Source organism: Sorex araneus, chromosome X (assembly GCF_027595985.1).
Source record: "Sorex araneus isolate mSorAra2 chromosome X, mSorAra2.pri, whole genome shotgun sequence".
Classification (NCBI taxonomy): Eukaryota; Metazoa; Chordata; class Mammalia; order Eulipotyphla; family Soricidae; genus Sorex; species Sorex araneus.
The window spans coordinates 21,712,372-21,728,427 of record NC_073313.1 but is presented as its reverse complement, the minus strand read 5'-3'; the positions used below and the strand labels follow the sequence as shown (position 1 = coordinate 21,728,427).

Below are 16,056 nucleotides of genomic sequence, written 5' to 3'. Positions count from 1 at the left end.
CAGTCTCGGTGCCTCACTAACGTAAACAGGGATCAGAGGTTAGGCTGGAATGAAGCAGCCCACCAATAAGTAGGCTAAGTTCTTTTTCCATCTGGTCCTAGTAGCCTGGACAAAGTGACAAAGTGTGTGAGTGGGTATACATGTGTGGGGCAGGCCAAACTGAAAACCTAATTGTTTTGAAACAATTCTTTCACAAGTTTTTAAAAACATTGACTCAGAATTTTTCCTTCAAACATTGATGAAAGGAAACATGACAGTCTCCCTTTTTTCATCTATAAATAGACCATTTCCCAAAACAGTTGTGAGAGCACAGAAGTTCCATTGAAAAGCCTCCTTCCCACACCCTGCAGTAACTTTTATAGATTATCTGAGTGAAAACTGAAATCTGCTTTTAAAAATAGCGAAAATCGTACTGCATATAAAGGGAACAAATCTGAGGGGAAAGAATACTCATTTAAAAAAAAAAAGAGACCTCTCTGCATCTGTATTGCAAACCATAATGCCCAAAATGAGAGAGAGAGAGAGAGAGAGAGAGAGAGAGAGAGAGAGAGAGAGAGAGAGAGAGAGAGAGAGAGAGAGAGAGAGAGAGAGGAGAGGTCCTGTCAAAAAGGCAGGCTGGGGTGGGGGGAACTGGAGGCGTGGGAGGGAAACTGGGGACACTGGTGCTGGGAAATTACATTGGTGGAGGGATGAATGTTGGGACATTGTATGACTCAAACCCAATCATGAACAGCTTTGTAGTTCTCTATCTCACGGTGATTCAATAAAAAAGTAAAATTGAAAAAAAAAACATTTAAGACAACAGAGAGATGCTAAAAGCCGACAATGCTGGTCCACATTTATTATTTTATTGCTAAACATCAAATGCCAGCCACTATAGTATTTCCAATCTAAAGCTTAAGAATGAATCACAACACAGATAAAAGATTTATAGAAAAAAAATACCCGTGCACCATTAGTATGTGGACATTCAATAAATACCATAAGACAAATGATGACTGACAGCCACATAGCCATGAAGCACATGTTTACAATTTACTGTTAGACTGCTAGAACGATGACCTATAAGAGCAATGATCAAAAAGTCAAGTTTAACTGCATGTCTTTTTCAAACAGCTGCTGAAAATAATACACACATTCTTTACAGATTGCTGATGATTTTTCAAAAGCCTCAAAAATGTAAACAATGCAGAATAGGAACACTGAGAATACAGTTTTACTCTTGAACAAAGTAACAACACAGAAAACACTCCTCTTTAAGTCCTCAAGACAATTCATGTTTCTTATCATTCTGTAGAAATAAAAATGAATTGATTTCATAAAGATGGGAATATACCAGGGACACAAAGACTCTCCAAGTTATTTCTTTATGTTAACATATATTTACAGTAAATACTCAGTACATTTTTACAGCTTACTTAAATAGGAACATGCTTGTCTAATCCATAAATAACACTAATCATCATTCATTCAACCACATTTATTAAGCAGAAAGTCTCATGCACTGGGCCAGGGATGCAAAGGTGAGTAGGACACATCTTTGCTCTAGAAGTGCTCATAATGAAGCTGAGAGACAACACATAATGCTTTCTTTCTTACACTGTGAGGCCATTTCTATACAAATGAGACTGATGTGCTCAATATCCTAATAGAGTGGTCCCCAAACCCGAACTCTATGGAGACAAACCAAGATATTTATCAGCAACAGGAAAATGAGGTGATTTGTTGTTTATGTTTTCATCCAGAAAAAGTAGTTAATGATAGGTTTCCCCTATTAAAATTTTTTTCTCAGTTAAAAAAACACACAACTGACCTGTATATACACAACATTTTCATTAGTAAACTGCTTAGCGCATGTCATTGACTTAATTATGAGTATTTCATGGCATTCCCCAGACTACCTGAGCAGATGTGAGCATTCCTATGCTAAATATGCTTTGATCCTGAACGATTAAGAAGAGAACAAATCCCTTTTTTTTTTCCCCAGGAAATGACGTGTATGTTTGCAGTAGTGGTCACCTCCGATGACCCAGCATCATTAATAAAATGTTAACATTCTAGTCATTGTGTAATTCATATTTAAGAAGGCAGGCAGATTTGCAGTTTACTCTAGAGAGTTTCCCCAAAAAAGATGGGGGAAGCTTTAGTGTCTAGAGAGCCACTGAATAGCCTTACAGAGATGACCACGGCGCATCTCCGAGCGAAGCTGGGCCCGCTGGTCAGCCTGTGGCTGTCGCCTGCGCGCTTCCCAGACCTCCCGGCATGGCAGCTTTGGTCTAAAAGACCTGGAAGTAGAAAGGGTTCTTTCACACCAAGAGGAAGTTCCCCGGCTTGGCAAATTCAGGTTTGCACACATGTGTAACCATTCTTGTGGAGCCGCAGAGGTAGCGTAGGGGAAAGCCGGGAAGCATGGACTAGGTGTTTGGTAACCCAACGCCCAGAACCACGGGGAGGGCTTCAGGCAATTGCTTCTTGAAAACAGGAACCAGGAGCTAGGCCCCAGATGGCTGTAGCAGCACAAGAGAAAATGTCTACCTTGGAAGACTCAAAGTTCACAGAGCTGTGGAGAACGAAAAGCAGGATTGCAGACGGTCCTGTGATGCACCAGAAGACCCGGCTCAGTTCTGAGGGTCAACCCTGAAGGCCTGAGTTCACAGGCGGCGTCCCTGGCAGCAAATGGCTCTGAAGGTCACGGCTGATGCTGCTGGCTGAGGGTATCGAGTTACATTAGCAAAGAGGCAGCTCTGTGGAGCAAAGGAAGTCTCATGATATTGCAGGTCCTACTTCTGACGTTGTTCAGATGTTTGACATCATTGGATTCGTTGTACAGAACTTCATTCATTTATCTGGAATCAGAACTCAGCTTGTAAGAGTACAAAAGAATACATCATCAAAATTTAAAAATATTTTTCAAGCAAGAGGAACCACAAGAATTTATAGGCCGAGAAAATGGTCACCCCTCCACTGAGCCAAAGTCTGCTCTTCGACTCTGGACGAGTGACTTTTTTCCCAAGACGTTTCCACCAATTTCTCCCTCCCCCTCCCCATTATCTTCTCTCGTATACTAGCCAACATGTGTCACACAAAATGATTTCACATGAATTCACACTTGTTTAGAAACAGTTCCCCAAGTACCTAGAGTTTTAAATTCAGTATTTAAAACAAGAATGTTGTTAGGAACTACGCCTTTCACTTTGTGTTTTCCCCCACCTCAGAGTTCAGAGACTGCATACTCAGGCTATTGGAAGAGATTTAAACTGCTGGTTAAAATGTAATTTTAAGGACACACTTCATATTTTATATCAAGTAAGGTTTTCAATACTGTCTATTGAAACTCAAAGACCCTGTCAGGCTGACTGTAGACATTACCGCGCCGTCACCATCCAGAGTCCCAAGGTGACGTTGGCAGCTAAAAGTATACTGCCACCAAGCAAAATGAAAAATCCAATCAGATCTTTGAGATCATTATCTCCGATCACTGAGGTGAGGGTAGCATCCAGGAATGAGTTTAAGATCCACTGTCCATCCAAAGCAAAGCAGGGTACTGCATTAACAATAGCCAGAGCTCCAGAGAGGGATATCAGGTACCTGATTAAAATCAGTTAAGGAACCTAAAATGAGGTCTCATTGGAAGCCACACTTCTGAAAGTCAGAAGATCTTTTAAAAGAATTAGATGAGGCTAAAATAGAGTTTACTTCTTTTTCTTGAATCTCTGTCTGCCAGTATAAGTTCTTCCTTATTTATTTATTTATTTATTTATTTATTTGCTTTTTGGGTCACATCCGGCCATGCACAGGGGTTACTCCTAGCTCTGCACTCAGGAATTACCCCTGGCGGTGCTCAGGGGACCATATGGGATGCTGGGATTTGAACCCGGGTAAGCAGCGTGCAAGGCAAATGCCCTACCCGCTGTACTATCGCTCCAGCCCCCCGACTAAGCCTTTCCAATCCAAGAACGATACAAAGGGAAGGCATGTTTAAGGAGTAAGAAATTAAGGCGTAGGACATGGATCAAAGGGCTGGAGTGCATGCTTTACAGGTAGAGGCCTAGGTGTGTTTCTTGGAACCACACGGTCCCTTAGCACATGACAATGAGTAGTCGTCAAGCACCAGTGAGTACGATCCCCAAACACAAAAGAGTAAGAAGGGAAAATTATCTTTGATCCTTCTTTTCACTTTTATACATACATATAAAATTTCTAAATAAACACCATGATATTTTGTCCTCTGAATTGCTATTTGGTAGTGGACACCCATTTAATCTCTCTTATGCATTTGCCCCATTTGGTTCATGAAAACATGTTCAGGAGGGGCTGAATTCATCACTTGATAAGGAACCGGTTTATCCTTTCTAAACTTATTGATGGACTGGAGCGGTAGCACAGCGGATAGGGCCTTGCACATAGCCGACCCGGGTTCAATTCCTCCATCCCTCTCAGAGAACCTGGCAAGCTACCGAGAGTATCCCACCCGCATGGCAGAGCCTGGCAAGCTACCCATGGCATATTCGATATGCCAAAAATAGTAACAAGTCTCACAATGGAGACGTTACTGGTGCCCACTCGAGCAAATCAATGAACAGGATGACAGTTCTACAGTGCAAACTTATTGCTAGGTTTTATTAATTTTCAGAAATGAATAGATTTTCTTTTATTTGTTTTTGGGCCACACCTGGTGGTTCTCAGGACTTACTCCAGGCTCTGTGCTCAGGGTGACTCCTGCTGGGGCTTAGGGGATGCCAGTGACCCAAACCACATTGGCTGTGTGCTAGGCAAATGCCCTACCCGCTGTACTATTGTTGCAACCCCAAGGTATTAGTAGATTTTAGAGACACTGATTATTTATTTATTTGTTTATTTTTTTATTTATTTATTTATACTTTGCTTTTTGGGTCACACCCAGCGATGCACAGGAATTACTCCTGGCAATGCTCGGGGGATCATATGGGATGCTGGGAATTGAATCCGGGTCAGCCACGTGCAAGGCAAACACCCTACCCTCTGTACTGTCACTACAGCCCCTAGAGAGACATTTATATTCTGGGTTTTTTTAAATTTTTACATGCTAACTGTTCTCTCTCCTCAATCTCATTTCTCCTCTAACTTTATCCCCGCTATACATACTTTCATCTTTTTCAACTTTGAAATCTTACAAAAATCATGCTGCGATCACACTCAGGGCCTTATATATGCAAAGCATGTGTTCTAGCATGGAGCGACAGTCCCTTCTAAAGTCTCCTTTATAGATAGAACTTAATAGATCCTTGTAAGGTCTGTACATGCCCCAGTCACGGTTAAGACGGGGCTAGCTTCAGGTAACACACTTGACACATTTCCCACTTTAGAAAGGATACTTGACAAATGTCTCCACAACCACAGGAAGATCTATGCTTAGGAAGTTGAAACGTGGGACAAAACTGGTGATGCTCACTGGAAAAGAAAAGCAGGGCGTAGTGAAAATTATTCATGCCAGATAAGTTACAGGATTATGAACTTTACCCTCTGGTCAAAAAATGGGCTAGCTTACACGAGTGGCCAAGCAAGTCTTTCCCAAGCACACGCATGCATACTATGATTGTCACATATGAAAACATCAATCAATTATTTTAGAAGACTTAATAAAAATAGAAGAAATGCTAAACACACGTCCCAAGGTGTATTTAGATTTGGGGGTGAGGATGAGACAAGTGCGGAAGATACACTATCGATAGCTACCAGAGATTTTCTAGAAACAGGAGCCGAGCGAGGAGAGGAGGGAAGGCACTTGCCTGCATGTGAGTGCTGTGGCCGGAACTCTGAGCGCTATTCCTGTACATGCTGAAGGGCCGGCCTGATCCCCAGTTCTATATACTCTCCTACCCAAGCACTGCCAGGTGGCTCCCGAACACTGCCCGGGCGGCCAGGGCAATCCCCAGCATGCAGGGTCCTTGTTGCACCGCACGCTCAGGCTGCTGGCATTGACCTTCTGTCTCCGTCAGCTGAATATTATAGGGAATGGTCCCTCGGGGGCCCTGAGCCCCACTTGGAAGGCTTCCTTCCCCCTCCCCCAAATATACATGTTTTTAGAATTCCTAGCAAAGAATCCTTACCCTAGAAAAAAGAAAACCAACACAAGATAAGAGTCCTTACTCCTTTTAACAGACTCTGAAAACAGCACTCACTCCAGTGGCCGTGCTACTAGGCCTCCTTCTGGTTTCTCTTACTCTTTTTTTTTTTTCTTTTTGGGTCACACCCGGCGATGCACAGGGGTCATTCGTGGCTCTGCACTCAGGAATTACCCCTGGCGGTGCTCAGGGGACCATATGGGATGCTGGGAATCGAACCCGGGTCGGCTGCATGCAAGGCAAACGCCCTACCCGCTGTGCTATCGCTCCAGCCCCCTGGTTTCTCTTACTCTTACATGGCTAAAGCAAGGACTCAGATACAGGAATTGTTGATGGGGACTGTGGCTCAATGGTAGAGCACATATCTTGCACGAGGTTCTGGATTCTGTCCCATCCTTACACTTCCCAAAAGACAGACTCTGAAAACATCACTCTCTCCAATGACCGTGCCACTGGGCCTCCTTCTGGCTTCTCTTATTCCTACTTGGGTAAAACAAGGACTCAGATACAGGAATTTTTGATGGGGATTGTGGCTCAATGGTAGAGCACACATCTTGCACGAGGTTCTGGATTCTGCCCCAGCACAACAAAAATAAAGTGAAATAGAATTGAAGAAGTGCTGGGGGAGATGGGTCTAGTGGTAGAGCCCGCATGAGCCACCCGCGTCTGAGCACACAGGCCCTCACCTTGGGGCCAAGCACTGCAGGCGGAGACCCTATGCCCTCAGCACCTCTGGGAAAGCCCCTGTAAGAAACAATGAAATTTTAAAAATTATTTTGGGGGAGGTCTTGCCACACCCAACAGTGTTCAAGGGGTTGCTCCCTGGCAGTGTTCAAGGGATAAAACCGGGGTTGGCTACACGCAAAGGCAAGCACCTCAACCAATGGACTGTATCTCTGGCCCAAATTAAATTGTTTTATTTTGTTTTGGGGCCACATCTGGTCATACTAAAGGTTTATTCCTGCCTCTGTGCTTAGGGATCACTCCTGGAGGACTCGGAGGACCAGATGGGGCATTGGAGATTGAACCCGGGTTGGGTATGTACAAGGCAAACGACGTACCCATTGAACTATCTCTCTGGCCCTCTACTGAGTTTCTCCCAGGGAGAATCTATAGTTCTAAATGACTTCTAGAGGATTTACTCACCTGTGTAGTGAAGGTGCAGTGGATGTCCTACATATAACATATCAATATGAGGTGGGTGCTTCACTTTAATTAAGCGAGTATGAGTTTCCAAAGATGGTATTATACAGAAACTTGAGGCTTTCTGACAATCTCTATTGGTTCGACAAACTTGGGTGGCTTCAATTGCTTTCCGGGCAGGTAGACAGGTATGCTATAAAAAAAGCATCAAAGTGATTTGTTAACAAGAAAAATACCAAGTTAAAGTTCTCATTTTCTCCAGCACATTCCGAATGAAGTTCATATTAGAGAAATGCCATTATGTACATACCATAGAAGTTTAGATTTAAGTATTCCACTGCAGCCTAATAAAGTATCACCATCAACTGTAGCTTGGAGGGCCTTGCTTAGTGGCGCTCTGAGGACCATATGGTGCTGGGCTTCGAAATGGGTCAGCCAGGATGCAAAAAGTATACGCTACGCCCTTTGGGTTATCTCTCTGGCCCCAATCACTATAAATTTGAAAATATTTTCAGATGAGGGATGGAAAGCTAGCTCAAGAGGCTGAGTGCAAACTTTGCATGAAGGAGGCCTGGGTTCGAGTCCTACTGCCACAGTCCCCTGAGCACAAAGCTAGGAATAGCTCCTGAGCACCGCCGGGTATGGTCCCCCAACAGAAACCCCAAAATTTTCCAATGAAAGGTGATGTAAAATATATAGATTTTAATAAAATGATATAAAGCATGGTGGAAAAGTTTTCATAGATACTGTTTCAGTTTTCTATGCATATTTTCAAAGAGGACAAACAAGACTGCTTTAGGGACAACTTACCAAACGCTTATTGAAATTATTTCTGTAGGAAAAGCACACATCTGTGAGACTGTGATTGTTACAGCACTCAGTTGAACCATCTAGTCGCTTGTACGCTAAAGAGAAAATAAAATTTGTTACAGAAGTGCATTTGCAATAAAAATTTGTGTTTTCACAACAAAAAGATTAAGCAAAATGTGCATACATTCGAAAATAAATTCAGAAATCAGCCTGATGGCCACTTGTCGCAGTTTGATGTTATGGGGAGATGGCGTGAAGGGTGGGAGGGCATGCCTACCATAAGCAAGTACCACAGCTCAATTCTGTGCCCCCTAAGTAACACCCAGTGTGGCTCCTTTGGGGTATTCCTGGTAGCCCCCAGCAGCACGGTCTGAACTGGCCTCAGTGCTGAATTATCAGGCCCATAGAGCCTGGATTGGACGCCATGTCCCCATTGGTAGCCAGGAATGGCCCTCAGCCTCCCAGCTCTTCAGGGGAAAGGCCCCATCAAGATAGAAATGTGCAATTCGAAATCAAGAAACTGTGCTTCCCCTCAGTAAGGTGTCTTCATATAAATGCACTCATTCTTTATTTTTTTCTTTTTGGGTCACACCCGGCAATGCACAGGGGTTACTCCTGGCTCATGCACTCAGGAATTACTCCTGGCGGTGCTCAGGGGACCATATGGGATGCTGGGAATTGAACCCGGGTCGGTCATGTGCAAGGCAAACGCCCTACCCACTGTGCTATCGCGCCAGCCCCAAATGCACTCATTCTTAAAGCTAGGTCTCCCTAGGCTTTTCATTAGTTCCATGTGCGATGCCCTCATAATACTGATGCATTATCACCATTGAGCTACTTTTTTTTTGGCAGGGGGGTGAGGGTGGCGGGTGGGCCAACCTGGCCATGCTCAGGGTTACTTCTGGTTCTGCACTCAGGAATCACTGCAGGCGGTGCTGAGGGACCATATCGGATGCTGGGGATTGAACCCGGGTTGTCCCTGGGTTGGCTGTGTGTGAGGCAAGCGCCTTACCCATCGTACTATCTCTCCAGCCCCCGTTACCACGTATATTCTGTGCTATGGCATTAGCAAAGTGGGCCAGAGGGTCCCCAAAGTCAACTCTATTCTGTCAAGATGTCACTATTCTCCCAGACTCTTTTTTTGGCTTTTTGGGTCACACCCCGTGATATTCAGGGGTTACTCCTGGCTCTGCACTCAGGAATTACTCCTGGCAGTGCTTGGAGGACAATATGGGATGCCGGGGATCAAACCCGGGCTTGCCTCGTGCAAGGCAAATGCCCGACCTGCTTTACTATCACTCTGGCCCCCAAACAAAAATCTTCTGCATGTATGATGCTTTGGGTTTGATCCCTGGCACTACAACAAAATAGGACCCAAAGAGCATATATTCTTTTATCCCTTCTTTTACATTCTCTTATCTATTCTTTTTTTTTCATTCTTTTACCCAAATGTGGTGATGAAGCAGACTATATACCAGCACTACAAGTTTTATTAAAAAAATGTTCTTCAATGTTTCTATGCCTGCCAACGGGCACTGGTCTGTGGGCTGGTGGTTGAAGAACACCGCTCAGGAGCTCCAGCATGAAAATGTTACATAATAAACAATATGATTTTACATTTCAAGGGGGCTTGATTTTAGTGTAGTCGGATTTTTTCCCTTTACCGTATTTGAAGAGGACATTTTGTAAAAATTAGCACCGTAGCACTGTCGTCCCACTGTTTATCGATTTGCTAGAGCAGGCACCAGTAACGTCTCCATTGTGAGACTTGTTGTTACTGTGTTTGGCATATCGAATACGCCACGGGTAGCTTGCCAGGCTCTGCTGTGCGGGCAGGATACTCTCCGTAGCTTGCTGGGCTCTCCCAGAAGGATGGAGGAATTGAACCCAGGTCGGCCTCGTGCAAGACAAACGCCCTAGCTGCTGTGCTATCGCTCCAGTCCAAGACTGGACTGGACTTGTAAAATTTAGACCACATCTTCCCTTTTGTTTGCTACCTCCTCTTGAACAAATGAACAAAAAGAATGAGCAAAATGAGCAAAAAACAAATGAACAACAAAGAGGTGAAGAATCAAAGAGATAGTACGCTGGACAGGGCAATTGTCTCGTACTCAGCTGACCTGGGATCGATCCCTTGGCACTGCATCTGGTCCCCGGAGCACTGCCAGGTGTGAGACCTGAGACCCAGGAGTGAGACCTAAGCACCTTTGGATGTGGTTAAAAGAAAAAATAAAGTCATGCTACCACTGAGTTACATTTCCAGCCCTTGCTTTCTATTAATGGGTATTTAACTTTAGGGTGATGAGGAATTACTTAAAATCTGAAAGCGGGGGCTGGAGAGGTAGCTCAATAGGATGAGTGCATGCTTTGTATATTGGAGGCCTGGGTTTGATCCCCAGAGCACCGGCAGGAGGCAACCCCTCCCCCAATCCCAAAAATGAAAATGTAAAAGCTAACTGTGAACATCGAATGGCACAAATAATCTGTGTTTATAATCACTTGTCAGCTATAATGGGAAAGAATAAGGTACAAATTTGAGAGGCCACAGAGATAATTCAGGCTTGGTAAGGCACTTGCCTTGACACAGCCGACCCCTTGTTCAATCCCTGGCACCCGGAGCACTGCTAGGCATGATCTCTGAGCACAGAGACAAGAGTAAACCTTGAGCAGAGTCAGTTGTGACTCAAACTCTACCCCCCCCCATAAAAAGTTGTTTAGGATTTTAAAAAACTGAATCCAGGGGCCAGAGCGATAGTGCAGTGGGGAGGGCATTTGCCTTGCATGCGGCCAACCCGAGTTGGATCCCCAGCCTCCCATATGGTCCCCGAGCATCAGCAGGAGTCATTCCTGAGTGCAGAGCCAGGAGCAGCCCGGAGCATTGCCGGGTGTGACCCAAAAAAGAAAAAAGAAAAAGAATCCAGGCTTGAACTCTGTCTGGTCAGCTGCTAAGTCCTGCCAATTTTTACCTTCTTCTTCCAATTTGAGTGCAGACTGTTTTCCCAAGCTACTGTCTCCTGCAGAGCGCTGGGCAGACCCTGGGCAGTTAGTAGTAGCCTATGTGCAAATGGGGGTGTTTCCTATTTGTTTGCTGAGAAGTTAAGAGTTCCAGGGGCCATGCGCGACTTGTTCTTCACAGGGGCTGTGGGTGTAATATGTTCGGGAACCTCTGCTCTGATTCACCTGAGCACAGTCCTCTATGCACTGTTTGCTCTCCTTACAGAATGAATCATCAAGCTCTCCTTACAGAATGAATGTGCAGACTGTAAATGTAAAGCCTCTAAGATAAAACTTCTTTGTAAACCATTCTTTTCAGTTCTTCATTTATTTTATAATGGATTTACAATGTGCCAATGTTTAGTTCTTAATCCTTGTAACACCACGCCACTATACCCCGCCATCATCTGGCAGAGTGCCAGAATCTGCTGCCCACCGTCCGCCCCTTGGCGCCCCAGACCACTGTTGTATGGACTGTTTCTCAGGGTTGTCTCACTGGGGATGGTCTCATCTCTTGCTTTTGTTTCTTTATACACTACGGATGAGGAAGATCACCTGATATTTTCAATTTTTTTTCTCATCTCACATTGCATGACCTCCTCCAATTCCATCCAAGCTGCAGAAAACTTCTTCTCCATTCCCGTCCCCTCCCCTCTCCTCTCCTCTCCTCCCCTCCCCTCTCCTTTTTCTCCCTCTCCTCTCCTCTCTCCTCCCCTCCCCACCCTTCCCTTTCCCCTGCCTCTTCCCCTCCCCTTCCGCCCCGCCCCGCCTCGCCCCGCCCCCCCCCCCCCCCCCCCCGCCTCGCCTCACCTCGCCTCACCTCGCCTCACCTCACCTCGCCTCGCCCCACCTCGCCTCACCTCGCCTCACCTCGCCTCGCCTCGCCATTCAGGTATCACTGCTGGTGGGAAGTGGGAGACCATATGGGGTGCTCCTATCAGCCCCGGGTAAGCCTGTGCAAGGCAAGCACCTTGCCTGCTGCACTATCTTTCTGGTCCCTAAGGTTTGTTTCGATCTTGTCTAATAAAATTAAACTCGCTGCTGATGCTCAGATTGAGGGCTGCTGCTACGAAACCCATCGTCATCTTCAGTCAAGACCGATTGCCAGGGCCAAAAGATGGTTTAACGGGCCAGTATATGTACTTTGCATGTGGGAGGCCTGGGATGAATCTGGCACCATGGTCCAGGTCCCCAGTGCACTGCTGAGAGCAATTTACGAGCACTGAGACTGGAGTATCCTCTGAGCACCACTAGGAGTGGTTCAAAAAATGTCAAAACAAAAAAACCGATTGCCACCAGCCTCCCAGTTTCCTCTCACTACTCGAACTGTGCACTGCACTGCTGTGTGCATGGTTTGTCTCGGCAGCTACACTGAGCTCCCTGACAAAGTCCCTGGGGGGGACGGTTTCTCAGTGCCATGTATAAGGTAGATAAACCTATACTCATAAATACAGACAAATACACAGTGAATACATAAATGATGTTTTATGCCACTTGTCTTTATACCAACGATTATGCACATATGTATGTATGTATTACTCACAGGGTCTATACCTGATGGTGCCGGGGGATCATGCAGTGCTGGGGACTGAACTCAGGGTCTTGCACATGGAAGGCACACACTGTGTCACGTGAGCCACATCCCTAGCCTTGCATCAATAATTAACATTTTTTTTCTTGGAGGGGAAAGAGCTATAATACAGGGGCTAAGGTGCTTGCCTTGTACCTGGCTGAGCCTGGATGAATCCTTGATACTGCGTTTAGACTCTCAATACAACCAAGAGTGACTCCCGAGCACAGAGCCAGGTGTAATCCCTGAGCACTGCTGGGCATGGCCCAAGCCCCCCCCCCCAAATGTGGATAAAAAATTTTCTTGGAGGATTAAGGAACTGAAAATCAAGCATATGTCTCTATTGATATAGGAGCATGTCTGGTAACAAAAATGCTTAGAGAGGCCAAGGAGCTCGCAAGAGGTTGCCCCTCCCCCCACATCAAAATTGAATTGGATAGTTTGTGGGGGAAAAATAGGAAGCAGTGGCGAGAATGAAGAATTAGCAGCTAGACCATTCAACTGGGCACCCAGAATCAGCAGGTCTTCCATTACTCCAAGAGAAACGAGATATCTAGATCCTCATGTGAAACTGCTTGAATTTCAAACATTTTTAAAATTTGGCGGTCTAAGTGGTACTTGGGGCCCCTGGCAGCCACTTCTGGCAGCACTGAGCCACTGGGCCAAGTGATGCCACGCTCATGCCCAGTACCGAAGCCACACCTGGTGCGGCTTGAGGGGCCTGGAGGGCAACAGCTCATTGTTTTCAGGTGTCAGGTGATACTGGGGGTTGGACTTGCAGTCTTGTACACGCAAGGCATGCAGCCCTACTCCCCATGCTATTTCCTGCTCCAGGAACTGCTTGAATTTTAAATACGGGACGGTGGCACACACCTGCTGATGCTCAATTTGGCTTCACCGCCACCAATAGTATGGCTTCTGGGTTAGTTTGCTCCCTAGGGTGGTTATTCTGACCCAAACTCACATCCATGGCTAAGGCTGCTCTTGTCAGGTCAAAGACTTCCAGACATACAGGATTTTTCTAACAAAGAGCTGAAAATCTCATGTTCATGTGAGAACTAAATATTGGTGTGGGGGCTATTTTGTATTTTTATTTGAGACTATAAAACAACGCTCCTGAAAGCCTACCTCTTATAGCCTAGTTCTCCCTCTCAGAGAACCTGACAAGGTACCGAGCATCCTGCCCGCACGGCAGAGCCTGGCAAGCTCTCTGTGGCGTATTCGATATGCCAAATACAGTAACAATGATGGGTCTCATTCCCCTGACACTCAAAGAGCCTCCAATGCGGCACTGCTGGGAAGAACGAGTGCTAAAATCTCAGGGTTAGGACAAGGGAGATGTTACTGGCGCCCACTTGAGCAAATTGATGATCAACGGGATGACAGTGATACAGTGATTTGAGAAGGGGAACACCAGGCAGTACTTACTTCTGGGTCCGTGCTTACAGCCAGGGAGGGGTAACTTTTGACTTTTAAAATAATATTTTTATTAAAAAAAAACTATAGGTTGAAAAACGGAGAGAGAACAAAAGGGAACGCCCTGCCACAGAGGCGAGGTGGGCTGGGGGGGTAGGGGTGGGGGTGGTGGGAGGGATACTGGGATCACTGGGGTAGAGAATGGGCACTGGTGGAGGGATGGGTACTCAATCATTGTATGACTGAAACACAAACATGAAAGCCTGTAAGTATGTAAACTGTACCTCACAGTGATTCACCATTAAAAACAAAGTGGCTTTCAGTCTGGAGAGAAGGCATAAGAAGCGGGTAAGGCACGGGCCTTGCATGCACCGGACCCAGGTTTCGATCCCTGGCCGTGCCAAAGGGTGACCCCTGAGCACTGAGCCAGTAGTAAGCACAGACAGCTGTGGTCCAAACCAAACACAAGTTACATTCTTCTCTCTCTCCCCTCTTCAATTTAACATCACAAAGAAATCTTGGCTACTTGATGTTGTTTACAATAGAAAAACAGATATTCTATAAGGAAATACTTCCTCAGAAAGGAATAGACTTTTTTTTTTCTTTTTGGGTCACATTCGGCGATGCACAGGGGCTACTCCTGGCTCTGCACTCAGGAATTACTCCTGGCGGTGCTCAGGGGACCATATGGGATGCTGGGAATTGAACCCAAGTTGGCTGAGTGCAAGGCAAATGCCCTACTCGCTGTGTTGTCGCTCCAGCCCCAGCCCAGGAATAGAGACTTTTAAGGGGGGAATGCCTGACGCAGGGGTCACAACTTTATTTTGGGGAACTATTCCCTAAAGGCTCCTTAAATGCAGCTGCACTTTGGGGCCCATTGAGGAGCCTGTCTTACCCAAGAGAATAGCTGATGAAACTAAAGGAGGAGTTCAGCTTCATTCTTACATGAAATGAACAGATTCTCCTCAGTAAAGAGAAAGGATGGAAGCTACTTGTTACTCAAGAAGAGGCATGGTACTTCTTTTTCTAGGGGTGCACTCCCAGTGGCGTTCAGGGGTACTTCCGGCGCAGTGGTTGAGGAGACTTATGGGCTTACTTGAGCGGCCAGGTGGTGCTGGGGGTTAAACCTGAGTCTCCAACATGCAAAACATGTTCTCCAGCCTCTCTCGAGCTCTCTTTCCAGTCCTGGACTGCTTCTTGTCAGTAACTTCTATTTCATTCAAACTACTAAGCAGCATATGGAGACCCAGACATCTTAAAAGCAGACGCTTGAAGGGCAGGAGTGATAGTATAGTGGACAGGCTGCTTTTGCATGGGGCCGGTTCGAGTTTGGTCCCCAGTATTCCATATGGTCCCCCAGGTACTTCCAGGACTGATCCCTGAGTATAGAGCTAGGAGTAACCCCTGAGTACCACTGGGTGTGGTACAAAAAAACCCCCAAATAATCCAAAATCTTGGGGCTGGAGAGCTAGTCTAGAGTACAGAGCCGGGAGGGGCCCCACCTCACCCCTACACCCCCCCCACAAAGCAGACACTTGAAGAGTGAACTGAGAGAAAGTTAACTAAGAAGGAGATCACAGATGAATTTCAGATGCAAAAAGGGCCCCAGTTTCTAATCAAGTACGCCCTTGGAGGCTTCCCAGCAAGACCGTCCCGCTTGCAAGGAGCAGGAGGAAAAAGCTCCTTCGGCTGTCCTTGGGCACAGGGCAGGGACGAAAGCAGCTTGCGTTCGGGTGGCAATGTTCAGAGTTTAGCGGGTTCATGTTTAAAATAAAAAGGGAAATGAAAATGAAAAAGTAGAACCCAACGATTTCATGAACTAGCTGGTCACTCTGGGCAGATTAACTACATGTTACTAATTTGGCAGAAATTTGCCTCTTCATTTCTTTTGTCAGATTCTTTTTTTTTTTTTTTTGCTTTGGGGCCACACCCAGATGGTGCTCGGGACTTACTCCTGACTCTGCACTCAGGGATCACTCTGGGCAGGGCTGGGTCACAGGGGACTATATGTAGTGCTGG

General features: G+C 45.8%; 1 protein-coding gene across 3 annotated transcripts in view; it reads right to left on the bottom strand.

Annotated features, from left to right (window-relative positions):
- Positions 1 to 832: 832 nt before the first annotated feature.
- MBTPS2 (membrane bound transcription factor peptidase, site 2) overlaps positions 833 to 16,056 on the bottom strand; it is a 60,541-nt gene continuing 45,317 nt past the window's right edge. The window contains exons 8-12 of one of the 3 annotated variants that reach the window (XM_055121638.1): positions 8,058 to 8,152; positions 7,251 to 7,440; positions 5,355 to 5,430; positions 3,370 to 3,588; positions 833 to 2,846 (exon numbers count right to left, since the gene is read on the bottom strand). In XM_055121638.1, coding sequence (XP_054977613.1) covers positions 2,843 to 2,846; positions 3,370 to 3,588; positions 5,355 to 5,430; positions 7,251 to 7,440; positions 8,058 to 8,152 — 584 coding nt within the window. In that variant the 3' untranslated portion in view covers positions 833 to 2,842. Of the gene's footprint in view, positions 3,589 to 5,354; positions 5,431 to 7,250; positions 7,441 to 8,057; positions 8,153 to 16,056 lie in introns of all 3 variants that reach the window. The other 2 variants (XM_004612238.2, XM_055121639.1) reach the window with 2 other exon arrangements.